The sequence below is a fragment of the Amblyomma americanum genome, chromosome 3 (assembly GCF_052857255.1).
Source record: "Amblyomma americanum isolate KBUSLIRL-KWMA chromosome 3, ASM5285725v1, whole genome shotgun sequence".
Taxonomy (NCBI): Eukaryota; Metazoa; Arthropoda; class Arachnida; order Ixodida; family Ixodidae; genus Amblyomma; species Amblyomma americanum.
The window spans coordinates 192,230,160-192,256,045 of record NC_135499.1 but is presented as its reverse complement, the minus strand read 5'-3'; the positions used below and the strand labels follow the sequence as shown (position 1 = coordinate 192,256,045).

At 47.3% G+C, this 25,886-nt stretch overlaps 2 protein-coding genes across 2 annotated transcripts; one reads left to right on the top strand and one right to left on the bottom strand.

The window, feature by feature from the left end:
* Positions 1 to 308: 308 nt before the first annotated feature.
* Positions 309 to 4,755, top strand: LOC144125722 (cytochrome c). Its single transcript, XM_077659363.1, has 3 exons — positions 309 to 466; positions 2,788 to 2,974; positions 4,407 to 4,755. Exons 2-3 carry the CDS (start codon positions 2,791 to 2,793, stop codon positions 4,550 to 4,552), a joined length of 330 nt encoding a protein of 109 aa, XP_077515489.1. The 5' UTR covers positions 309 to 466; positions 2,788 to 2,790; the 3' UTR covers positions 4,553 to 4,755.
* Positions 4,756 to 5,764: 1,009 nt separating this feature from the next.
* LOC144125721 (acireductone dioxygenase-like) lies at positions 5,765 to 21,549 on the bottom strand. Its single transcript, XM_077659362.1, has 4 exons — positions 21,337 to 21,549; positions 18,026 to 18,139; positions 17,529 to 17,711; positions 5,765 to 8,077 (listed from the first exon to the last, which is right to left on the bottom strand). Exons 1-4 carry the CDS (start codon positions 21,439 to 21,441, stop codon positions 8,006 to 8,008), a joined length of 474 nt encoding a protein of 157 aa, XP_077515488.1. The 5' UTR covers positions 21,442 to 21,549; the 3' UTR covers positions 5,765 to 8,005.
* Between the last annotated feature and the right edge of the window lie 4,337 nt (positions 21,550 to 25,886).

Genomic DNA, 25,886 nt, shown 5'->3' with positions numbered 1-25,886 from the left:
CATAAAAAAATATTTGGACCGATAGCCGTGAGGCTAGTGAAACGGTCCAGTGGGCGGTACTGCCGCAAGTTGCGCGGCGTAGAACGATTTCTATTTCTAACACCATCTCCGCCATAGCCAGAATTTTCGTACCTGAAATAAACGTTAAATCATCCGCTCCTGGTTTTCATCGCTTTTTTGCGTTTATCAGCCAAAAACTCTTACTCGTTTATCAGACTATGGTTGCGTTGCATCATACGCAGCAACAAAGGGATCATATCGACAGGCGTCATCCGCCTGCGTCATTTTTGCGTCATTGCGCGGCGTAGCAGACGATACGCCTCCAGTTGTCACCCGCGCATGCGCGGCCGCGGAAAACGCATGCGCAGTACACGTAAGTGCGGCGTGGCTCTCTCAGCCGGCTCCTTCGTGGGTCACCTTCCTTGCAGAACTCCCGGCGGTAGCGGCAGCGTGTGAACCTTGCGAGGTGAGCTCCTGGTCAACTGACCGGACTACTGTTCGTTTTATTTCACTGTCAGTAATTAATAGTTGCCCTATCCAAGTCATTGACGCACGCTTTTGCTAAACAGCTGATGTAAAATCGTCTGCTTTTCATTTCGGTTCCTGAAGGTCAGTCATAGGCCTAACGAATGAATGAAAAATGTGCTTTCCCGGAAGATCGGCTTGCATCATATTACATGGCGACACTGCCGCGTTTTACCGATACTGTTACCGATCTTGAAATGGCCCGACCAATGCATTCGTTACGCATGAGCTGCGCAGCCGCGTGCAAGCTTCGTCTGTTTTTGCATGAGTCTTTTTTTTGTCGCTAGTTGGCACGCAAGGTGACCGTGTCAGGGATGTGCCCGTAGGAATCGGGTCGCGCTCCGTTCTCGTCGACCTTTCTCCAGAGCTGCGTGCTTAAACGACGTGGCGCCCTATACAAACACAGAAATGTGATTTCTTCTGTAGCTTGTTTCGGTTCTTTCTAATTAGTTTGGCTCGTCTTGATACACAGTGTGATTGACCGCCTGGCATGTAGATTGATGCTTATTGAGCGCTTTTTTTTCTTGTACCGTTTTTTTTTTAAAGAAGACGTAGTTTTTGGGTTACTATTAAAATTATTAAAGGGCAGCGTACTCTGGACGTGCACATGTGAACTCCTCTGGCTCTTCTGCGAGAAGTGGCTTCCCCACAGTGCCCCTCTTGTGAGGTGGAGCATCTTTGCTTACTAAACGGATGCATTGGATGAAGCACCACGCATTTTAATTGCTAGCATTCCTTCTAACGCGGCGCATTAGAGCGTTTGAGTAAAGCACCAATATGGCAGCGTATAGGGCGTGATAAGTCGCAGGACTGTACTTCTCTTATCTCTAGCACACTGATCAAAAATAAGGATTAGGTCGGCATTCTGGTGAGTACATGCCGCCATGGTGTCTGTGACAGTAGGTGACCTTTGAAAAGATGTCTTTCATAATATGAAGGCTAACTTTTAGCTACGAGTTGTATGCTAGCAGTGCGTCTATTCACATATGTGGAACACCAAATGGCTTTCAGAAGCCTTATAAATGTAAGCGTAAATGCCCTCACACTGATATGAATATTGCAAGTGCAACATTCTCGAGGATGTGGCATATGCTTGACGATAATTCTAACCACAGTTGAGTTTGCAACTTCGTCAGTAGGCTTAGATTTAACACCATGCTGGGGTCTTCATCTTGCTCTTATTCTTAAATTAATTTTTGTTTATCGTTTGGCTGATTTGTTAATTTCACAAATTTAGTTGGTCTCGTGTTAATGGTTTTTCAGTCTGTTAAAGAACCATCTTGAGTGGAAAAATTGCACGCAAAAAAGTGCAGTATTTTGCTATTGTGGCTGATCACACTAGTTGGCAATTTGCATAACAGTTAGGTCAACACTACTCTGGTCGTACTGCACAAGAGAGCTAGGAATAGAACACGGCACAACTTTTAGACAAGGACGAAGAAAAGCCTGGACACCACAGTAAGTCTTCACTTCGAGCTTTTCTAAAAGTTGCGCTGTGTTGTATTCCTAACTCTCTTGTGCAGTAAGACAAGAGTAGTGCTGACCTAACTGTTGTGCAACGGGAGTTTAGAGGAGAAGTACTCGGAAAATTGTATGGACTTCCTGTTTCTTCGAGAAGTTGCTTCACCACCAGATCAGAGCATTAGGAGAAAAAAGAAACAGAAGTGACACCTTAAAGTGACAGCGTAAATTGTTGGCTGTGTTCAGTCATTGTTGAAGTTCTAAAATGAAGGTATTGCATATGTTTCAGCAATCTGTTTCACTGTGAGCGACCGCATAAAGTGACCAAAGGCCGTTGTTTGCTGCTACAGCCAACTCTCACAATTGCTGCAGTCAGAGACGACGGTACAAGAGCTTGATTAGAGCATTTAGAGGCAGAACTGATGCTTCATAAGGGTGTGCTTGAGCGCATAACCTCACTCAGCACTTATTATGCACGTTTACCAATCTCCTAGCATAGGTGAATTGCCACTGTTCTATTTCCTGTCGGCTATGCAAGTAATCTGTTCACAGAAGTGCATCACTCTGCTGCTTATCACTGCTCTGCTTATGACTGCTAGGCCTTGATGCTTGATGGGCGTGTTAGCATTGGCAGTGTTGCACACTTGATGGGAAATGGAGCATAAGTCCTTACAGGTTTAGTCAGCTGGCTAAACTTCCTATTGATCTGTAAATTAGAGTGTTTCAGCAAGCTGTGCTCTCATTGTTTGTATTGGTGAGGTGCAGTGTAGCTTAGGGGTGCTGTGCATGGGTTTCTTTCAGGCCATGGGTGACGTCCCAAAGGGTGACCCTGAGAAGGGCAAGAAGATATTTGTGCAGCGGTGTGCTCAGTGCCACACGGTAGAAGCTGGTGGCAAGCACAAGACAGGCCCCAACCTCAACGGCCTGATTGGACGCAAAACGGGCCAGGCGCCAGGATACAGCTATACAGATGCCAACAAGAGCAAAGGTGACCGTCTTCACTACTCTAACAAAACTTGTTTGTTTCTAGTTAAACACTTGTATGTGGTGTCTAAACAATATTCATGTCATTAGAAAGGCAAAATTCCAGCCAATCCCAAGATTATACACTATAAACGGGGGGAGGACACTTAATGGGAAATGGGTTCATGTGAAACAGTTACTCATTTTTTATAACATCAGTAACTGGCGATTTTGTTGCACTGTGTACGATCGGAACTGGGAGAGAAATATTATCTCTCTGCTTGGCAGTCCAATGACTTGCTTTGACCAAGATGTAATGCTCTTCAAGGCCATTGAAGCTCTGATTATCAATGAGCACTTAGAGCCACCTTTTACATAGTCTCTAGTTTTTGTCTCCTTCACTGCGGCTTCTCTCTGTTTTCGGTGTGCCTTGAAATAGGGCTTCGTATTCATTTTCATAAAAATAACCAGCTGTGCTCACTTGCAGCCAAACTAAGTCAGACAATAACTAGGTTGTCGTAAGGTTTTTTTGTCTCCCCTTATTCAAGCATTTTTTACTCTACAGTAGTGGTGCACATTTCTTCTCTTCAATTTTTACCTGCAGACCACTCGTTAAGCAAAGGTTAGGCAGCAACATGGCAGACAAACTCTTATCCAAACCCTGTTGCTTGCAGCCATTACTATCCAGGGCAGTACGCTGATAGGTGTAAGTCGTGTAAGGACAGGGCTGATCTCAACCATATAATATGTGGGATGCACACAGGCGCCACCTGTATGCATTAGGACGCTAGAACGATGGAAAATCCAACTACTCAGCTCTGACCCAGAGACTCAGCTTTGGATAATCTGACTGACCAAAGACATCGCCGGGATCCAAGGACTCCTAGCTATCATGTATGCTGGAGGAGTAAAGACCTTCCTCTATCTGTTGGACAATGAAGTTATTCCGCCCACCTCCATTATCTGGGTACTCGCACTTTTTAATTCCTTGTTGTTGTTTTTTATTTTATTTTATTCTTATTTTCTAGATTCAATACATATAAAGAACCCGAGGGGGTTCTCCGGAGGTGGTTCCCCGAGGCAGATTTCCAGAGCCCTCCACTATGGCGTCCCTCACAGCCTGAGTCGCTTTGGGATGTTAAACCCCTTAAACTAAAACTGAACCATATAAACATATCAGTTAATTATTACAGGAGGAAGTCCCAAGATAGTTGCGCAGTAGTTTCCATGGACTAAGTTTGAGGTTGGTTGGAGGTGGAACCCAGCTTAACCGCCCAGTGATGATGTCATACCAAATGTAGCTCATTAATGGAAGATCTCTGAAGGTTAATGTCTTTTAACGATGTGAATTTTAAAAAAAGCTGTGTTTAGTTTTTACGTTTTTTTTTTTTCGATACTCGTTATACAAGGGTGCTTGCTACAAAATGAACGGATCATCTTAAACCTTTGTCTTTCAGGGATCACCTGGAACAAGGACACGCTGTTTATATACTTGGAAGACCCTAAGAAGTACATTCCAGGCACCAAAATGGTCTTCGCTGGTCTCAAGAAGGTACAAGATCGAGCAGACCTGATTGCCTACCTGGAGCAGTCCACGAAATAGATGCAACAGGTAGAGAACTCCAGTGACAAGCTCAGGCCACTGCCTCCTCTGCTTCAACCATTGCCATACCCAAGAGTAAATTATCACCATTTTCCATGCGCTTCGGGGGCAGTGGCTTGCTTGCTGCAGAGACAACTTAGGTGCACTTCGCGGGGTCACTCCGCCATTGCAGGAATAAATGTTTGCAGTTATACCACTGTTAATGATGCGTGCGTCTTGTTATCTAATTTATTTTTGCACCACACTAACCTCTGCTATTTGGAAAGTTCACATATCACCCAGTCGGCGGTGCAATTTGCAAATCCACAGGAGTTCCAAATTGCTTCATACTGGTCTAAACCATGAAAAGTTCAGTGATAGGACTAGTGTTACTGCCTTAATTCAGCATTTGGCAGAGACCTGCTATTGAAATACTGCACACATTTGATAAGACTTCAACATACTCTTATTTTCTGATGAATTTTGATGAAAAATTCTTTGCGTTTTAGTAGCGCTTTCGAACTTAAGTGCATAAAATTTCAGCATTATATCTGAACTTTTTTTCGACATTTTCTTCTCTTCTGCACATTGTGCAACGCCTGCAGACTTGACAAGTCGTGGTGAAGGCTGGTTCAACATTCACTGCATTTCTAAATGCACGTTGTGTGTGCTGACAACCTTGGATTCTTTTTTTTTTCCATATCAAATTTTTTGTCATCATTTACAAATCAGTTGTCATAGCGATGTCTAAATTGTAAACACTATGTTGTACTGGAAATCTAGTCCATCAAAATTAAAACCCAAGACTGTTATCTCAGATAGTGGAAGGCAACAAGGCAAACGGGGTCAAAATAGAGAAAACAGTTGTGAAAAAATTTGTTGCACAAGGTAGGCATCTAGTCAGAAAACACAGAGAAAAGCACTCCATTTTTCTATCATTTCCCCAATATGCAGAGCTGCCGTGGTTCATGAAACAATTTTTTTTATAGTACTTCCTGTTGTATTTCAGCATTGAAACTTGTGTACAGCATACAAAATAAGCCATACGAGCGGATACAATGATATTCACAAGATTTTTTTTGCTATTCATGATTTGTAAGCCCCCCTAAGCCACCAAGCTGGAAGAAACTGTTTTTCATTCATTAATTTAACAACTTTAGGTCATCAAAGTTAATCTGAAGCTTATTACAAGTGGTGTGCCTTATAGCCTGAAGCTTTTCCAACAAATATGCATTTGTTGTTCAGTGTAATCAGTTTATTCACATGGGTACATTACAGCGGGTATGCAATGGACACTTGAATAAGGAATGATTGCCCTTAGAGCTGGAAAAAAAGTACATGCTCAGTTGATCATGCAGTCAGATATGGACTCAAGTACAGCTGTTGAGCCGGGTAACTCTTTGTTCATTAAATTGTACAGTGGGTGTTTGCATCTGTAAGGTTTGGCCAAACAAGAATGCCTGAATCTTGGACATCAAACACTGCTCCTAAGTTTCTTGGTGCTTGGCTTATGTGCTGGCAGAAGCAGCTTGTGTCAAAGCACAGGTGTCGTTCCTCTGATATGCTGATATACCGACAAGTGCTGAGCAGACTCAAATTCTGCACTGTAGCTGAGTACTCATGATATGCTACATCATGTCGAGACTATTTTCAGTAATGTGCACCAAGATGCATCAGACTTCAATAGAATGTCGAGGCCACCAATTTAAGCAGGAATATTGTAGATGTGAACGAGCCAGGAGCCAAGCAACAAAAGTTGTTACTCTGTTACTTTAAAAGTAATGTACAGAATACAGGCGCTGTTTTGCTTTCATGAAAAAGAGTAATTGATGGATTGCTCACAGGTGAATGGTCCTATATATATATATATATATTATAAGAGTTATGTGACACTCTCTGCATACGTATCTGCAGAACCCGGTACTCCTCAGTCCCAACTGTAGCTATGCTGGCACAGAATCGTAAAAGTTAAGATGTGTAAAAGCCGCAGCATATTGCACATTATCTTATTCCAGTGACACATAGCAGTTATAACTGGAAACTTTAAATGGGAGCAGGAGGCTGAAAAATGGACATACAGGCAGATCCAATATGAACGGGAGCACATTATCCTCATTTAAGCAATGATTAATTGGTAGCAGGAGGCAGCAGAAAGTTAGGTGGGCAGATGAGGTTAAGAAGTTTTTGGGGATACGGTGGCCGCAGCTGGCAAAGGGGGTTAATTGGAGAGACATGGGAGAGGCCTTTGCTCTGCAGTGGGCGTAGTCAGGCTGATGATGATGAACGAATATCACTCCATAATTTTCTTTTTTCTAAATACACTTTCTCTGGTTATATAATGCCTGTGAGGCATTTTTGATGTCAGTGTACAAGTAATGAAAATTGTGCGCAAACTGATTGCTCCGTTTCATATTGGAGCCACCTGAACATCCTACATCAGCCACAAAAGTAGCAAGCAGAAGACTGGCCACATTATCTCACTGTTGAGAATGCGTTACCTGATGTGCTTGCAGGTCAATGCTGAATGAAAGGGAACAGTTTATTAGTATGCAGTCAACAATACTCCTTAAGTATGAATGACAAAGGGCACGATACGTTAAATCGTCGGTTGCCGGCATTTTAAGTTATTCCTATCCCTATCCTATATGCCCTTTCAAGTTTGGTCTGGGAGTAAGTGTTCTCTTTCGTAGTGCTTGCACCTGTAAATACAAATCTATACCTTATGCAAGATGTCCCTGTTAATGTGAGCAATGGTTGGCACAGATTGGCGGTTGCCAAGAGCGAGCAAGGGTACAGACCTTATCTGTGCTAAATTCAGCAATTAAAATTGATTGTTTCCATGGAAAGTTTCAATTATGAAGTTGTGGAGTGGCATAGTTTTTCCTTCAGTAGCTTTATCACGAAACGACTCACTGTGTTTTCAACAAAGCATGCAGCGTTAGCAATGGCTCTCGTAAGTACAACATTATGCCCTCCTAGGGTAAAGGAGTGGATTCCAAGAGAAGGCAAATGTCAGCCGGAGACGGCAGAGAGTCTAATGTGCAGATAACATTAGAGGTTTAAAACTTGTTTGCTTAAACTCGTGCAAATTTAAATACTGTTGCTTGTTTGGCAACTACCAGCAATAAAGTTCCATTCTCATAACGTCCACCAGTTTTATTGTTTGTTTTTTTTACATTTTTAATTATCCCGTGGCTCACACTAGCCGGGACATCCTGCAGACAAGAGGAACCATGTCGCGCTGAAATGCAACTGAGAATAAGCTGGTCACAGCATCCTGATAGATGCGGCACCTGTTGGCATGCTCACCAACCACGTGTACACCGCCCGGCGGTATGAAAGAAAGGAATACAAGTAGACAACACATTTGCCGACGGGCTGCCCTCCTCTGAGGGAAAACATGGGGTTCTACGTAGAATTTACACCCGTCATGCGAGTACACACTGATCAGCATGGGGCAAAAGGGGCGCGCCGTTAGCTGTCGCCCCTAAAGTCTGCCGTCCAGGCATCCACGTCTTCGAAGAGGCGGTGAACAACGATGTCCTCCTGTGAGCCGTTGGCGTCGCATGGAAGAGGACGGAGTATGCATAGTGTGAGTGAATCATAGGAACCTGTTTTTACCCCATTTTTGTGCCCTGTGGGCTGTAGCGGACATTATTTACACGAGTGTAGTGAGCACTAACCATGTATACCGTCTGGTAACTTTAACTGGAAACACCTGCCACTTAGGTTCAACCAACGATCACTTCCAGAGCTTTCTCATAGAAGATGAGATTAGTCGCTTTTATGTCGAAGAATCGGTCGACTCAAGCTGGGCACGGAAGACCGAATGTATATGTATACTTCTTGAACAAGGTTAAATTTAGCAAGAGATTCTCTGCACGTGCTAAAATCGAACTTGCAAAACAAAGCATTGTTAATACTTTCTTAAAGCTTTTGCATTTCTTAGCTGCTACGGCGGCGCGGGCTCATTCCGAAAACTTGGCAGATGTGTGCCCGGCTGCACCAGTGTACCATCATTGTGCTACATTGAAATAAAGTCGTGAAAACTTAACATGTCTGCTAAATGTTCTTTGCTCTTAACTACAACTAACCCTTAAACATTAGCGTTACTCGTAACTGTTCTGTGATTTTTTTTAATGCCATAAAATTAACTGTAAATTATTGGGTTTAACATCTCGACGCAACACATTTCGTTTTTCTTCATTACACCATACAGTCTTTTGCTCCGGGGTGCCTCCACTGCATAACTCACATGGAAGGACTCAAGGCACAAAAAGGACACTAAACTGTGCTATCGCTGTGCCTTACTTGTACACCAAAGCAGCTGCGTGTTTTGGACGGCCACCATAGTCAGGTTGGTAGAGTTTCATGGAAGTCCGCCACTGATTTTTAAAAAAACGATTTTTGAGGTACAGCAAAGCTTTTTGCGGCATAGCAACAGCAGAGTTATCGGATGCCAGTATAGAGGCGAATCGCGTTAACTAGTGAAGTGATTGCAAACTTTTTAACTATTACCTATAGGCATCTGATTGCAATTGGAGATTTGTGGCTGGCCATTAGTATTAGCCGTAACAATGTTTAGAATCTAGAAAACACTATTACCCTTTTCACTGTGACGGTACCAACTTTGGCCACTTCTCACGCCATTCGAAAACCGCGGGCCCGCAGAGAGCGCACAGCTTCTGCGGGCGCAGAGAGCGCACACATTCTAAGCACCGCCCGCGCTAGAGTAGCGAAGCGAAGTGGCGAGGAGCACCACAGCGCGGAAGAGGCTGAGAATGGGTGGATGGATGGACGCACGTACGTAAGCATTGATGGACGGACGCAAACACAAACACGCTGTTATTTATGTGTCATGAACCAACTCCATGGTCTGGCTAATTCCACTCCTGGTTACTAAATGTAGTTTTTGTGGCTACCTCTCACGGGTAGTAACCGTTACTACGTTGCAGTTACTACCCTGAAAGTAACTATAACTACTTTTTTTTTTTCTTAGAGTACAGATATGGGAGAGATCTGCGGATTTGGGAAGGGGTGCGTTTGAAGCTGGCGCCAGGAGATTTCGTGCGTGCGGGACGGGGACCTGTCGGCTGGTGGTAAAGGCGCCGGTCAAGTCGGTAATTTAGGGTGGTGTGCTGATGAGTAGTCAACCGGTCCCGCGCTAACGTACCTCGCTCCGTGGTGGGGATAGGGCTGTGCCCTGCCCGGATAGTAATGCCTCGGGTGCGTGATTGAGAAACACAAACGCCGAATAAAAGAACTGTTTCCAGGTACCGTTCGTGTTATTCTCTCACGGCGCGGTTGAGGTGTCCACCGCCAAAGTGAACCCTGCAGTTAAGCATCTTTCCCGTCCTCAAACCCAGCAGGTAGTCTAGACCACTTCTAGCAACTTGCTCAAAACTGCGAGTAAGGCGTACAGGGAACTAGACTAAATGATTTGTGACGATTTCACATACTGCGCGGCTCCACACGTGGAACGGATAGGCAAAACGACACGTTACCGTTCGGCTCACTTGGAACAAAACAGATATATTCAAGAATTACATGTTATCCAGTACATGATGCAGAGTCTGGAGTGCCCAAGACTGCATGCTGCTGCGCAATTGGCGTCAGAGTCTTAGTCAGAAGGAACGAAGGGGTTGCGGAGTTGTCCTTGTTCGATCTCGTGGGGTTTTGATTCGGGGACAAATACGTTTTCCCCGCTTAACCGCGGCTGACACAGTTCAAAGCCGCCCTGACCCCACCCCGTGATCGCGTACGCTACCGAGCGCTCGCCGACCACGCGGGCCTTGCTCTGACGGAACAACACACTGGCTGACACAAACGAGGCATTTATTGCTACAACAACAATGACACCAGCCAGCAACAAAATAAGGTAAGGAATCGAGGCCGTCTGATTCACCAGCAAGGTTACCAGCGAATGTTCGCCCACACTATAGGGCAAGGGGAAACTCCGAAGGCCAACGGGGCGAGATGCGGGAGAACGGTCCGGCCTCCCCATGATCGAGGCCTCGCCCTGCTGGCGGTGAGCGGAGCGCTGCGTCTGAACGTCCAAGGTGGAGCTCAGTGGCATGCATTCATATATAAGGTTGGATAGGGGCTGCGGGAAGTAAGTCTGTAATCGGCGGAGCATGTATAGGCATCCACCGAAGAAAGGTGCTGGTGTGGAGAATAAATTTTGCGTCGATTGAGTCGTAACGTTTCGGGGCGCGTAGCTTAGTGGGTCGAAAGGGGTAACATGTCTGGGGTTTGTGAATAGGAGTCCGCGTTCACATATACCACCGTCGTATCGTTGCAGTACTCTTTGTGAAGGTAGCGAACTCGGGCCTGACGTCGGGTAGCCTGGAATTCGTGGTGCATATGGCATGGGAGGGGATCAATGTGTAAATGGGTGCGTACTTTGACAGGTAGGATGCCAGAGGGCCAGGGTGTGTGAAGTTTGCGGTGCCTGCGGTAGCAGTGAGGAGGCGAATACAATGAGACGCGAGGACAGCCTCCTGAATCTCTTCGAAAGGGTTGTGGATGCCACGGGTGAGGAGAAGTGTTGCATGACAGGTGGTGGAAGGGAAGCCGTATTGAATGCGACTTAAAGCGTTGGCTGTGACCAGGCGTGCCCTCTTCACACATGCCCTTTCGATGACCGGCAAACCGCCGTATCATGCGGACGATGTTGAGGGCAGTAGATCGAAGGGTAGTAATGGTATGATTAGGGCACTCATTTTTTTGGAGCCAGAGGCGAAAAACGCGTATGAGTGCGCGTGGATGGTTATGGATTTCGAGGGATCTGTGTATCAAAAATGGCGTTCCGAGGTGGCCGAAATTCGGATGTTTACGGATTGCCGCACCACTTGATAACGTAAACTGTGTTCAAGTTGCAAAGTTCGAGATTGTTGGGCACAACCAACCGCTTGGCAACAAAATCAGTATAACAAAAAATTAAGAGGTAAAAGAAGGAAATGGAAAGACGATTCTGAAGACAATGGCGACGTATGGCAGTGACGCGATTTGATGGACGTCGCCCTATGCTCATGGTGCGGCGCCACCTTAGCAGACCAGGAGGCGCGCGCGGCTCATCGCCACCTCCACGTACGGCGTCTGCCAGAACCACTGGAAGCTTGGACTGAAGACTCCACCTGCTTTGCTTCAACCACCTTCTTCTTCCCTCTAAATAACCTCAACATGGTATGATATAAGAGCTTTGCTTCCAACTGCTTTTTGGTAACTTACCGCCAATACATTCACATGACCATGCACATGACCATTGCTATCTCTTAACCAGGGCCTCAGGAAGAGTGATTGTGCCTGCATCGACATACGTTTGGATACCGCCAGATTCTAGTACAAGATGTTGACTTTTGTTTCTACTGATTTACCACACAATACACATATGTCATCTTATTGGTTAAATTCCTTTTTGTAGCTTCGCATTCTAAGGCACTAGCTTGAAAGAGTATAGGGCACTGTCTTCTGAGTTTTTATAGAACGGTTCCTTCCTGATCCGCCTTCTTCAATTTCTATACAGTTCCACAGTCTGCTTTTGTTTTTTCATTCAGTTATCCAGTTCTTACCTTCTGCGTTCCTTATCTGTCGTTTAAGCTCTTTATTTCCCCGCCATTGTTTCGTGCATACTTACTGTTTAGTACCCTCGTCCTTTTCCGCCACTGTGAGTCAACGCTCTTTCTGCGTAAGCATTTAAACACCTCAGCACCTGCTATCGTCCAGTCTCACCAGACGTTCTTCGTATATGTTACTCTGAGCTTTCCGTACTTTGAACGATGCCCAGCCCATGTCCCCATGTGTACTCATACCCAACAATTCTGGACAAAAGCATTTTAGAGCGAGAGCTCTACTCCTCGGGGTACAACTTCCGATTTCGACGTGGATATGAGACATGCAATAACCTTCAATGCCTCACAAGGTCAAACCGAACTCAACTGCGTGATGGTATGGCCCAAGCTGTGGTAGTATATATGACCACGTGATCTCACGACTATGACCATGGGGTACCTGAACTTGACATTTAATTTGAGGCTGTGGAGACCATGCCAGCAAATTTCGCTTGTATGTTCAAGCAAATTTTTTTGAAGGGGAAAGAGTTTATGAACGCAGTTCTTTTCATATATTGGAATATTTCATTATAACAATCAATATATGCACACCTCTCCCGTCGGCAGGCCTGCATTCTCTTTGCTATTAACGTTTTTGCTATCGTCAAAAGCGTCCCCCTTTGGATTTCTATGGCAGTGTTAACTGCTCGATGCGAGCGATGGAAACACTACAAAAGAAAGCTTTTGCTACATATCAGAAGAATGGACCGTTAAATTCAATATTTCCATATCACAGTACCTTACAGTTTTCCCAATATTCAAAATTTTTGTCCGAGAATGTTGGACATGGCCTCGTTTGCGGTTTTGCCGTGGGCACTATAGTGATAATTGTCCAACATATCACTGATTTATTTCTACTCCCGACTGACCTCCTAGATCCGAGATGAAGTGGTCCACGAAAATAAGCTTCAGAGGATTCTACCTCGTCGTAAGGATCCTTCCATTGGTTCTCAACGCAGCATCATGCACCACCTATCAGCACACAAACTCGCGACGACGCCGAGCTGCCAGCGTTGAGCTCTGAACTACAACTTGGGTCCAGAGCCGGAGGTACAGAAGGTAGTGTGCGCCATGGAAAACGCGATCAAGAGTGTGGAGCCGTGTCGCCGCTACAAGGCACGCACCCGTGCCGTCAGCGTGCTCTCCAAACTACACCGATGCATCAACGACTGGATCGATCTACTGCTGCCCGAAGAACGAAAGGCTCTGAAAACTCTGCGTGACAATGAAGATATCGTAATACTTCCCGCGGACAAGGGAAACGTCATGGTCGACTTGGACAAACGGGACTATGAACGCAAGATGAGAAGCATGTTGGAGGATGAGTGTTAAGTTAGAAGCCCACGGCGCCGATGGGTCGTCGTCCCCCCCGGGCACCTGTTCCCAGGAGCGGTCATGCTGGGGGGAAATAGAGGAATGGACGTCGAGGCGTGAAGCCCCCGCTTAGGGTGCCTCGTTGCCAGCTTCGGAACTAATCATTTTCTGTTCTGGCGCCGAGCCAACCATGTCCCGCAGAAGACATTCCTTGGCTGTCAATCCGATGCGTGGAAATCGATGGAAAGCATATGCAGCGAGCTGCGCACGCGGAGTCACGCGCCCTGCACGTTCCAGGAGGTGCGGGGTTCACTGGGCTCGGACCGGTGAGCCCTGGGCTCCGCCCACTTGCACATGCGGTGCCACTGCACTGCGGTTGGTTAAAATTGGGCGAGAGCTAGATTACTCAAGCTCCGCCCAATTATCGAAGGGGTTAAAAACCCGCTGGGAACAAGGACTAAGGACGAGCGCGCCGAGTCTCAGCAAGCTCGGCCGTTTTTAAGAGCCTTTTCATCAGCCTTTTTTAAACTGCCTTTTGCTCATATGCCTGTTTTTTATTAATCCCGTCTTTAATAAATAAGTTTTGTCTTAAGAAGTTGGAATTGCTGCCCCAACCGGCAACGTGTCGCCGGACGAGCGGTCGAAGACCCGAAGTGCTCTTCGTACCGCTAACCGCCGTATATTCGATCACCGGCCAGCGTGCCAACATCATTCACCGCTCGCAAGGAGCAACCGACTAGCCCAATCCGGCCATCCCATCGAAAGGAGGTCAAGAAGTTTAACTATGGGGGTACGTAACATACCCCTGAACCGCGATCCCAAACTACAAAGAGAGTTGCAGAAACTTATGGCCGACGTGTTCCGCTTTGTTCCTCTACAGCACAAGTCACTTTATTTTTTCCTTCTCTGCAACAACGGTTCCGCGCCCGCTCTGTATGGATTACCTAAGATCCACAAATCTGGCGTCCAGGTGAGCCAAATCGTCCACATCACCCACTCGCCTCTAGAAAAGCAGTCGAACTACATGCATCGCATTATCTCTCCATTGGTTGTAAAAAGTGCAACGCACGTACAGAACTCGTACGATCTCACTGAAAAACTTCGCGACACTGTTCTCGAAGACGGCGAATGCCTTCGAGTGAAGTCGCTTTTCTCGAGCGTGCCAACTGACGTCGCCGTCAAGGTATGCACAGATGCGCTCGAAACGGACCAAACTCTACCGGACAGAATTACACCAATCGACGCTCTGGACCTCACCAGACTTCCGCAGTTCTGTCCGGCCAATACGTACCTATTTCACGTTCCAGAAGAACATCTTTAAACAGGACCGTGGAACGGCTGTGGCAGCGAACTTGACGATGGAGTCACTACATAGAGTCTCGCGCTCTCTCCAGCTTCACACCACGCCTAAGAATCCTCCTTCGGTACGCGGACGTTTGTTTATGCACCATCAAGAAAACGGCCTAGAGCGCATTTCTTTTGCGCCTTGCAAGTATAAAACAGGCCACATACAGTTCACGACGAAGGAAGACGTCGACGGCTGTCCGCCATTGCTAGACACCCTTGTAAAACGCGACGGTGACATAACTTCAGCTCCGTGCATGCGACCTGTCACAAGATGTCCGTGGCTGACACACTTGCACACCGTGCAGAAAAAATCTGCTCAGCTTCGGAGGACCGAGCGGTTTTCCCAAAAACAATTTTCGGGAAAGGAAATGGCGCAGTATCTATCTCACATCTCGGCTGGCACCTGAACCGCGCCCGCAATGGAAGGGATGAAGGAGGGACTGACAGAAGAAAAGAAGAAAGTGGTGCCGTAGTGGAGGGCTCCGGAATAATTTCGACCACCTGGGGATCTTTAACGTGCCCTGACATCGCACAGCACACGGGCGCCTTTGCTTTTCGCCTCCATCGAAACGCGGCCGCCTCGGTATGGTTCGAACCTGGGTACTCCGGATCAGTAGTCGAGCGCCCTAACCACTGAGCCACCGCGGCGGGTTACGCCTGGTCAACAAGTAATTTAATAACGTGTTCTGAACAAATAATTTAATTACGTGCTCCCAGGTTTTTGCTTTAGCGGTTATGTTTGCCAATGTTAACTTTAGTTATGCGGTTACGTTATGTTATGCGGATGCTCTTGGGAGTTTAGCTGCTATAAGAAGTAAGCTTGTAACGCTCAGCTTCAGGACTCAGTGTAGATTACACCAGCCCATTGACATCTCACCACCTCACAACCCGTAAGCGGAGCATTTTTAATAAGACTTCGAACTTGTCTGCTTTACATTTTATCCTGCGTTAAGTTTCTATGGTGTTGCATCGAGAAATAGGAAGAATTGATGTTCCGGATGATTACTCGATGCGGCATCCGGAACATCAATTTTTCTTTTTTCTTCCTAGAAAAGTGTTCTCCCTTGACGCGGCTTGCGGTGAGCTGTCGCATATGTTACTTCGACCCGCGGACTGGAAAAAAATAGTGATGGGAAAAATTTAGCGATGATTTGCATTTTATATAAGTGGAATCATACCCGCGATACAGCAGTGGTGCGAGAGAGGCCCTTCTTATTCATTTATTATGCCTCGAACTACAATGCGATAACTTCGTGGAAAGTATATTGACGTGAGCTTTCTTCGACTTTTGGAGGCTCGGCGATCGCTTTTATCCTCTCTTTTTGTTCCTGCCGTGTGTAGTGACGTCCGCCGCAGATGTTATAAAGGCATAGACGCAGGTCATTTGTACTGTGGAGAATGAGCAAGCGTTGGCTGCTTCCCGTTCGGTCGATTTTTACGATAAGTAGTAGTATAGTAGTAGTAATTAGTTTTGAGGGGAAAGGAAATTGGCGCAGTATCTGTCTCATGTATCGTTGGACACCTGAACCGCGCCGTAAGGGAAGGGATAAGGGAGGGAGTGAAAGAAGAAAGGAAGGAGGTGTCGTAGTGGAGGGCTCCGGAATAATTTCGACCACCTGGGGATCTTTAACGTGCACTGACATCGCACAGCACACGGGCGCCTTAGCGTTTTTCCTCCATAAAAACGCAGCCGCCGCGGTCGGGTTCGAACCCGGGAACTCCGGATCAGTAGTCGAGCGCCCTAACCACTGAGCCACCGCGGCGGGTTACGATAAGTTCGTATACACATTTTTTCCTATGATTAGGCGTCCTGAAGGGCATATGCGAATAGAGTTGCAGACACGAAATAAAACACTCGTGGTAGCATACTCGGAATAGTAAACGTCATACCATATTCACGCCACTCAGCATTTTTGTTCGCTCCTACGTGTGTCTAACTATATACGCCATCTACGCTGCAGTACACACATCTACATCTGTACACGCAACTCGAGGCCGCACTTGCATCGCTGCAGCCTTGCCCCGCCTTCCTCCGATGGATCCCTGGGCACCCGGGGATTGGCGGCAATGAGCTGGCTAATGAGCTCGCCCGTGAAACTCTTATCACCGTTGATACCCTGCCCCAGGCCATCGGAGGGCGGGTCGAGATTGCCTCTTTGCGCCACCTTCAAAGATTATAACAACGTTGCCTGCCTTTACCATAAACTCCACTCCGACCCTCGTCTAGTATTTCTATGCGGGAGGCGCACATCCTTCGACAGATACTACACTTGTCATACCTGCACGGCTTTATCCGTACAAATTCCGTCACGATCCCTTATGTCCTAACTGCCCTGCTGCATCTTATGCCAAACCCCCGCCGCTGCTTATTCCCCCTGCCTGGTCACTCTGCTATCGGGCTTCTTTCCCACCACCTCCCGCACTGTCGGGACCGGACTGCACTGGCTTCGAGCTGAAGGCGAAGACCAACAGCACGAGCAGCGCCTGCTCGTGCAGCACACCATCGACTCGGGCGTTTACGTGTTGTACCTGAATATAGTCCCATACTATATACAATTATCGATACTTAAAAAAATAAATTTATACTATCCATGGCCAATTCACCGATAGTTTTGCACTACACCCCATCTTCCTTTCTGCTGGCTGGCTCAAACCTTCAGCTTCAGGTGAAGCGTGGGGGAGATGAGGAAGTTCTCTCCCCGTGCCAGAGCAAAGTAAGGGCGCACCTGCAGCGAGGCCGGCGAGAACCGGTGATAGGTGTGCGCGGGCAGCACGACTAGGTGTCCCGGGCCGACTTGGAGCCGCAGCCACCGGTCTGCCGGGTCTCGAACATCCAGGTACCCAGTGCCTCGTTCGAAGTAGCGCACCTCCTCGTCCGGGTGCTTGTGCTCGCGCCCGATCATCTCCGTCTGCGCAATGACGCGTTTCTTGGCCAGTCTCGATCAGGTCCAAACGCAGCTTCAAATGCCCTAATTTCCGTAGGCTTGCGGACGGACGCACCGCTTAACCCTTGCATTCGTGATATCGAACAGTCTTAATAGGCGCCATTTCGTTTCACTGCTGCAAGTGACGCGGTTTAAGCCTCCAAATTTTGGACCATCAGCATGTACGCCGGATTTTGAGACTTTTGGTCACGCGCACAAATTGCAAAAAAAAAAGAACCTTAATTACTGACGCGTGCTTTGTCGACCAGCGTGCACTTTGCCGCCGTAGACACACGTACCGTGCTGGCGTAGTCGTCCCTGCGCGGCGATATGTAGAGCCGGTCCTCGAACCGAATCGTTTTCTCCCGCCTGATTCGGTCCAGCATGGCGGCCCCGTCTTCGGCTGACGGTGCCTGCGAATTGGAAGCACTTCGTGGAGAGGGAGCGCGACGTTCTAAAATTCGGGATTCTGTACGCATACTTCGTGCACCGTATCTCGTGCCCGCGCAGACGATTGTTTGCTTCTTCCCGCGGGAAGGTCGCCTTTGATCAGCCCGTTTGTATTTAGCGCGCTCTAAACCACCCAAAACATGATCACAAAATGGTACAATATATCATTGGGTTTAACGTACTCAAGCTACCCTTGTGCTCTAAACGACGCCCATGGAGGGCTCAGGATTGATATCGACCACCTGAGGAGGTTATGTTACCGCACTGACTCCACACAGCAGCACACGAGGGTACACACTAAACAATTTCTCACCCTTTAGGGTGTTCGTCTGGGGACAGCTGCAGCTGTCCCCAGACGAACACTCTTTTCCAATTGTTCGGTGCTAAAAAAGGGTGCAGAGATCAGCACCCTTAATGAAGGGTGCACTTAGTGATACTTTAGAGGATGCAATGGTTGCACCCTCATTAAAGAGTACTATTTTTCCATAACACCTCTACGAATGCATGTTGGAAGGGTGCTCCACATTGACTAACCCATGAAGCAAAAGCCTTGGATTGATGCGCGCCATCGAAACTTTCATGCTTTGCAGCCTTCCTGAAGGGTGCTGATCTTTGCACCCTTTTTAGCACCCAAAAGGGTGTTCGTCTGGGGACAGCTGATTTGCACCCTTAAGGGTGAGAATTTGTTTAGTGTGTAGTATTTCGCCTGCTCCTAAAGGGCCTCCGGATTCGATCCCGCTACCGTGGGCTATATTTGGCGTCAGCAGCCGAACGCCATAGCCACTAAGCCACAGCAGCGCATCATAATAGCCCGAAATTATACATTAACTGTATATTTTTGTTTATTTCATACTACAGATCATGTTACAGATCCAAGCAGAACAAATACATATGTAGATATTACAGATACAAGGGCAACAAGTAACAAGAACTAGAAAAAGAAGGCATGCAGAATGTCGGTTAGATCCCTAAACGATCAGGTTGTCGGTTAGAACCCCAAACGTGCCAATACTTTCTTTGCTTTTAGATGTTGTTGCGGAGGCGTCCGCAGCAACCCGAGGTAGCGAGGAGCGGGCGAGCATGTGGGCAGCCTCATTGCCGGCGAGACCGGCCTGTGCTGGGGTCCAGATTATAGTCACGCTTTCGGCGAGACTCGACTCGTTCAGAATTTTGCCAGAACGATTGCTGACTCTACCCTTGCTAAAATTCCTAACCGCCGCTTTGCTATCGCTGACGACGTGTTTCACGCCTGGCCGTGCAATGGCAATGGCTATTGCAATCTCCTTCGCCTCTACCGGCGTTAGATCCCGGTTTCCTGATTCCTATGGCGATCCCGTGCCTAGATAATAGGGTGACCGCGGTTACGTCGCCTTCTTTCCCTATTGCCGCATGGGTGTACGCGATGGGATGTGTATGCTCTTGGGACATAACAGCACCGGACGCCAGAAAACTGGCGAATCGTGTTGACTTGTAAGCTGGTGACCCATGTTGTAATAATTAAACTTATAGCGTTATAGTTGGACACTCGGTTGAAACTAGAAATTTGTAACTGGCAATTAAAGACAGCCACATCCTTTCTTTTTTTTTCAACTTTTGAAACGCGATTCCGCTCGCCGCTCTGACACAACGAAACGTGTGACGCGCCAAAAAGAAACCGCGCGCTGCCGCTGTGCGAGCATGCGTCGCTCTGTCCAAAACCCTTGTTAGGAGGTGTCCCTGGGCTGCAGCATCTCATTCCCCCCCCCCCCCCCCCCTCCCAAGCTCGGTTCACGTGACACGTGCGCCGCTGACTGAGTGATGTCTGCTTGCGGCTGTAGGAAGCGCAAGGTTTCGATTTGGCGCTCCGGGCGGGCCACAGTTCGTAGCGCCACTACGACAAGCCAAGTCACTTTTCCAAAATTTCATATGCCTCTTGCTAGTGGCCAGCTCCGAAGCGAACGGAATAACTAAAAGGTGAACTATTAAAAAACTTCCGCGGTGGCTCAGTGGTTAAGGCGATCGTCTATTGATCCGGAGTATACCGGTTTCGATCCCGACTGCGGCGGCCGAGTTTCGATGGAGGCAAAACGCTAAGGCGCCCGTGTGCTGTGCGATGTCAGTGCACGTTAAAGATCCCCAGGTGATAGAGATTATTCCGGAGCCCTCCACTACGGCACCTCTTCCTGTCTTCACACCACTGCATGCATGCTGAGACACACTTCCAAGCGAGTTCCTCACTACACTGTAAACAGGAATTACCCTAACAGGTAACAAGCAAGGAGTAAGCTGTCCTTTATCGCACTCTCATTTAGGGGCAGGTATATGCTGCCCATGTGTTAGGTAAACTTCACTCACTAAATATGCGGAATGCTTTACTGATGGCAATGAACGCATGTTCCCATCTTAAAGAATAGTATCATGGCGCACTTATTAAGGGAAAGAGACCTTTAGATGTAGCACCGGAGGTTTTGAGGTTAGCAATCAGATGAGGTTGAAACCACGATTTAAAATCTTGGTAACTGCAAGAACTTCGCACGCTTTGAAGAGAGCGTTTTTATCCTTCGCCAGCCGTAATAAGAATTCCGTATATTTAGTGATGGAAATCTACCGCGGGGCTCTGGCTACACACTCCGCCCCTATTAAACAGTGCGGTGCAGGACCTTTACCTAATTTTTGCTCTCTTGTATATAGGGTAATTCATGTTTAGAATGTATATATGCCTCTATTGTACCAGGAAGGCATAATACTGTCATTGCGTCATATAATACACCTCAACGCACCTGCAGGAAGCCGAAAGAAAGAGAATTATACTAAATAAAGGTAACGGTAAGATATTTAAGAAGGGGTGTGCTTAAGCGTTTAACTGCAACCATTACTCTTCTGCGACGTACTTTGAATGCTATCTTCCTGACTTCCACTGCGTTGCACCTGTGTAAGTGCCGTCCGTAACACACCGCCCCTTATCTCCCTGTGTGCTTTTGATGCCGCAAAAAAAAAAAAAAGAAAGATCGAAATCGTTGGTAATCTAGGTATGTGTCATTTCAACAGAGCACAGCACTTGTAGCCTGCAGTGCCGACGAGCGTTACCAGGAGGATCGTTAAGGCAACAACTTACCAGCCGGAAAGCGCGCGAACGAGAAAAATCGAACGCCAACCGTATATATGTGGCGGGCGTACGTACCTCGTAAAACAGTGCACTGCCTCCAATAATCTGCTGGATCCCTTGGGCGTCCATCACCTTGCCCGGTTCATTGACGTACCAGGCCATCAGCTTGTTCTCCGGCATTGCTCAGCGTTTGGTTCGGACCTCGGGTCAGGCTTTTTTTTTTGCGCGGAAGGTTCGCCGTTGCGCTGCCGCCGATCTCTCGATGTCCACTGATCCACCGTGCTGCGGCCGCGCGGTGAAGTAAACACGGGCCGGCCAGTTATCGGGTGCGCGATAGCGCGAGTTAAGTCGGTACGACACTGAGCGCAAAGCCTTGTTGTTGTGAGCCGTGCCAGCTTTCGCGTCTTAGTTCTTTATTTTTTTTTTATGGAGCGACCAGTTCGAACCTAGGCGCCAGAAGGAAAACATATTCAGAGCAGGCTTTCTTTGCCGACAGCCAACTGCGCACGTAGTTGTTCGCATCGGGCAAATATGCGACCGATGAATTCGTTGCATGCCGGAGGGAAGGATTGTTATTGGCGATCGTTTGTAGTGCGCCCTTTAGTATTAGCGACGTTTTGCCCGATCAGTAGGCACAGACGTCGCGGGTAGTTAACCGTGCGCACTGGATATAGTGCCGGTAGGGGCGGTTATAGTCAACTCTCGAAGGGAGTGGGGCCATATATGTGATCAGCCCATCTTTCTAACTTTAGCGTTTTTATGGAGGAAAAACGCTAAGGCGCCCGTGTGCTGTGCGATGTCAGTGCACGTTAAAGATCCCCAGGTGGTCGAAATTATTCCGGAGTCCTCCACTACGGCACCTCCTTCTTCCTTTCCTCTTTCACTCCCTCCCTTATCCCTTCCCGTACGGCGCGGTTCAGGTGTCCAACGATATATGAGACAGATACTGCGCCATTTCCTTTCCCCAAAAACCAATTATTATTATTATTATTATTATTATTATTATTCAAACAGCACAATGGAATAAGTATGGTTGCTCAATGAAACGTTTTTCTTTGAGGGAGAGGGGGTGGCTGCCTCCCCTGGCCCCCCTTTTTTGGTGTGAAAAGGATATACAACACAGAGTTATGATTTGATGTCTAATGTGGACTAACCGGTGGTTGCGAGGAGCGATTACCCACTTGCAAAGAGGACGTGGAAGAGAATGGGGGGGGGGGGGGGGGGGGGGGCGGATAGGTGTTGCTAAACATACTGGCTGCTGACACAGAAAGTTTCGGTTCTTGCTTTCTCGTACGTTGTTGACGACAAAGTCAGCGCACATGGTTCTAGGCGCAGACGATGCCGTATATCGCATACGCAGATCGCGGCAGCTGACGTCTCGAGCCGTGTAGGTAAACAGAGACACGCGCCCGATATCGGCTATGTGTACATATATATGTTACACCCTTCGCAACTTGCCCTTGTTTACAAGCTGTACGCGTCGCAGGCTGGCCCTATACGAGGGACTTACAGAGCCAGATCGTGTTTGTGTTCGTATGTTAGGGGACCCTGGCCTCATGCAAAATATGCGAGCCACGCCGCCCCGTATGGGTAGAGCGAAATGCTCGGGCTTAATCAAATCAAGCCATTTCGTAAATTGAGCTGCGCGAGCTCTTGCCAGCTGGCAAGATATTTTTCGTTACCAGGCGGCTTCCCACCTAATAGTTTCACACCTGTGACTGCCACCCAATCGTTTCAGTTCCTGTGATTTTTTTTTTGTTAGGCATGCTTTCGTCGCAATTCGCCGTATGGAAAGAAATACGTCCCCCTCCTTAATGTAATGCCTTCAGGACCTAAAGGAACTGAAAATGAAATATCCCAATCCCACTCTTGCCGATCTCCAAATACTGCATAGCTGTGTGAAATTTGTGTATACACGCAGCGTATATATAAGCGTGCTCAGTATGACCTGCAACGCGCTAGGAGCGACAATATTAATTGTGCGGTTTGCGCTTCACAACAGTTGCGTACGCCATGGTAGGCACTGTCTAAAGCGTTAACCTTTCATCTGGATAACTATATAGATACGTAATCTTAGCTACCACAGCACGTGCTCCATTTGGTTCATGATGGAAGCTCCGACCAAATCTCATGTGTCGCAAGTGAGGGCGACTCTATGCAGGCCTTTCCTCAATGACGTCGATGGTCGCTTCCATATTGAACACTGGACTGTGGAAGCATGCTGCCAACGGCTGCTTATAGAACAGGAAAAAAGTTGAGGTGCATTAATTGCTCCTGCGCCTTCTCCCCACTGTCCAAAAAAGCAGTGTTCTGGGGATCGTAAAAATTTGTAAATATACAGGTGTTTTTGTATGTTCTTCTTTTTTTAATGCTGAAGTTATTTCGAGCGTACCGACCACATTGCCGTGACCGCTGCTGCTTGAACCGCTCAGTGCACGTTCAATATGATAGCTTAACTTGCTTGCGCTTCTCGCAAACTTAGCGTGAACAAGCTTGGCGCAGTGTTCCTTACAAAATTTTTTTACAGTCTATAGACTGTCCATAGACTTTTGTCTATAAAGTCTATACACTCCCTATATACAAACCCTAGAGAACAGTCAACAGGCAATACAAATCCTATAGACAGTGTATTGACAATCTATAGATTTATGGCCATACACTTTTAGTAAACTTTTGTCTATAAACACTCTACAGACTACGAATAGACAAAAAGAAATATCCATAGGAAGGCAATAGAGTCTATAAGAAGTCTATAGACTACTTATAGGCCATTTTTAATAAGGGTTGTTTATACTGTCTCCACAGTGGAAGGCCGCTGATGCACTCCTTCACGCGGGCAATGACCGTGCTTGTGTGTGTCTCGACGATTACTGCGCGACGATAAAAAACTTGAAGAGATGTTTTGACGACTCTGTCGAAAGCCTATGTGGTAGACGCGAGGAACGTGATAACGTAATAGACGAATATCTGTGTGCGTACGGTGATTGCGGCAACGCATGTTACGCGCTTCAAATACGCGCAGGCAATTGCTAGTGCGCTGGTACAAACTGGTGCGTTTTCTAATAATTTAAATCAAGCAGAGGCTCGCTGCGCGCATGTGGCACGGATATTTATTTACCGAAGAAAGATTAATTAAATGCTTGTCACTCTCTCTCTCTCGATCGTGCGCCATTAGGGCAACCTTTTGTTGCTCCATACTGTGCGATGTCAGTGCACGTTAAAGAACCCCAGGTGGTCGAAATTTCCGGAGCCCTTCACTACGGCGTCTCTCATAGCCTGAGTCGCTTTGGGACGTTAAACCCTCATAAACCAAACCTTTTGTTGCTCCTTTCCTGATCTCTTCCCGCAGCAAGCCAAGAAATGTCGGCTCACAGTCGCTCGGTCATGCGGGACCACTAGTTGCATCTACCTTTTCTGTCAACACGCTTTCCGTCGACTCACCCCGTTCATCAATTCCACTCCTGTGTTCCAAGATGAAATAAATATTAATTTACTGATTGTCATTTCAAATGCTGGAGATACATTTCTTCACTATATACGAGCCGTCGCGTTGGCTCAGGGGTTACGGTACTCGGCTGCTAACCCGAAAGACACGGGTTTGATCCCGACCGCGGCGGTCGCATTTAGTTGGAGACGAAATGCTAGAGGCCAGTGTGCTGTTCGATGTCAGTGCACATTAAATAGCCCCAGGTGGTTGGAATTATCCGGAACCCGCGTCGGGACCAATCAGCGCGTGCTCGGTGGCGGGGCGAGGTACGTGTTAAGTGGGGCTCGCTGTGCTAATGCGCAATCCTTACCAGACGGTATTCTGTCGAACGTTATGCAGAGAAAAGCGTAGCTGTGACGTAATCTTGTGTAAGGCTGACACAGCGCGTTGAGACTGTGGGAGGAAACGAGAGCGGCGCGTTCGCGCGGAGCCTGCGCTTCTGTCTCGATCTAAACACATGGTGTGGTGTCCTGTACATGCACTTGGGAAGTGAGCTGTGAGATCTTCGGCAGTGCGAGAGAAGATATTTCATCGCGAAGTTGGGTGAGGGGTAGTGTATACGCGTGATGCCGATGAGTTCGCTGCCGTTCGTTCAAGGAGCAGAACATGAAGAAACGACGTCTGAGAAAACGCGGACAGCTGGGTCCAGAAAAGAAAGGAAGCAAAAGAAGCAAGCAGCAACGATTTGAAGTTGAATGAAATTTGAGAAAGTTAAAGCAAAATCTTTGCTTGAATTGAAAAAAGAAATCGACAAAGCGCAACTATAAAGCAGCGGAGTGTCAGCAACAAAGCAGACTCATGTTTGTCTCAGGAATGTCAGCGATCATGGAAACGACTCATGCTTGCGCATTCCCGTCTGATCGACAATCGATCGCCTCGTGACTTTTTTAAACGGAGTTTAGTTATTTGTGCAAACGAGCCACCGCGATGCACTTCGCAGTCTACGACATCAAGGTGAGCACTGGAGGTTTTTTTTGTTTATGTTTTTTACAGAAAGCAGCAACGTTACTGGATGTAACGTTGGTCTATAGTGACCAGAAGCACTGGAAGTGTTGAAACCAGCCGCTAAAAATGAAACTCGCTAATGTTGATGATGATGCTACACTAACAACTAGCGACTACCGTGTCACCTCTCAGC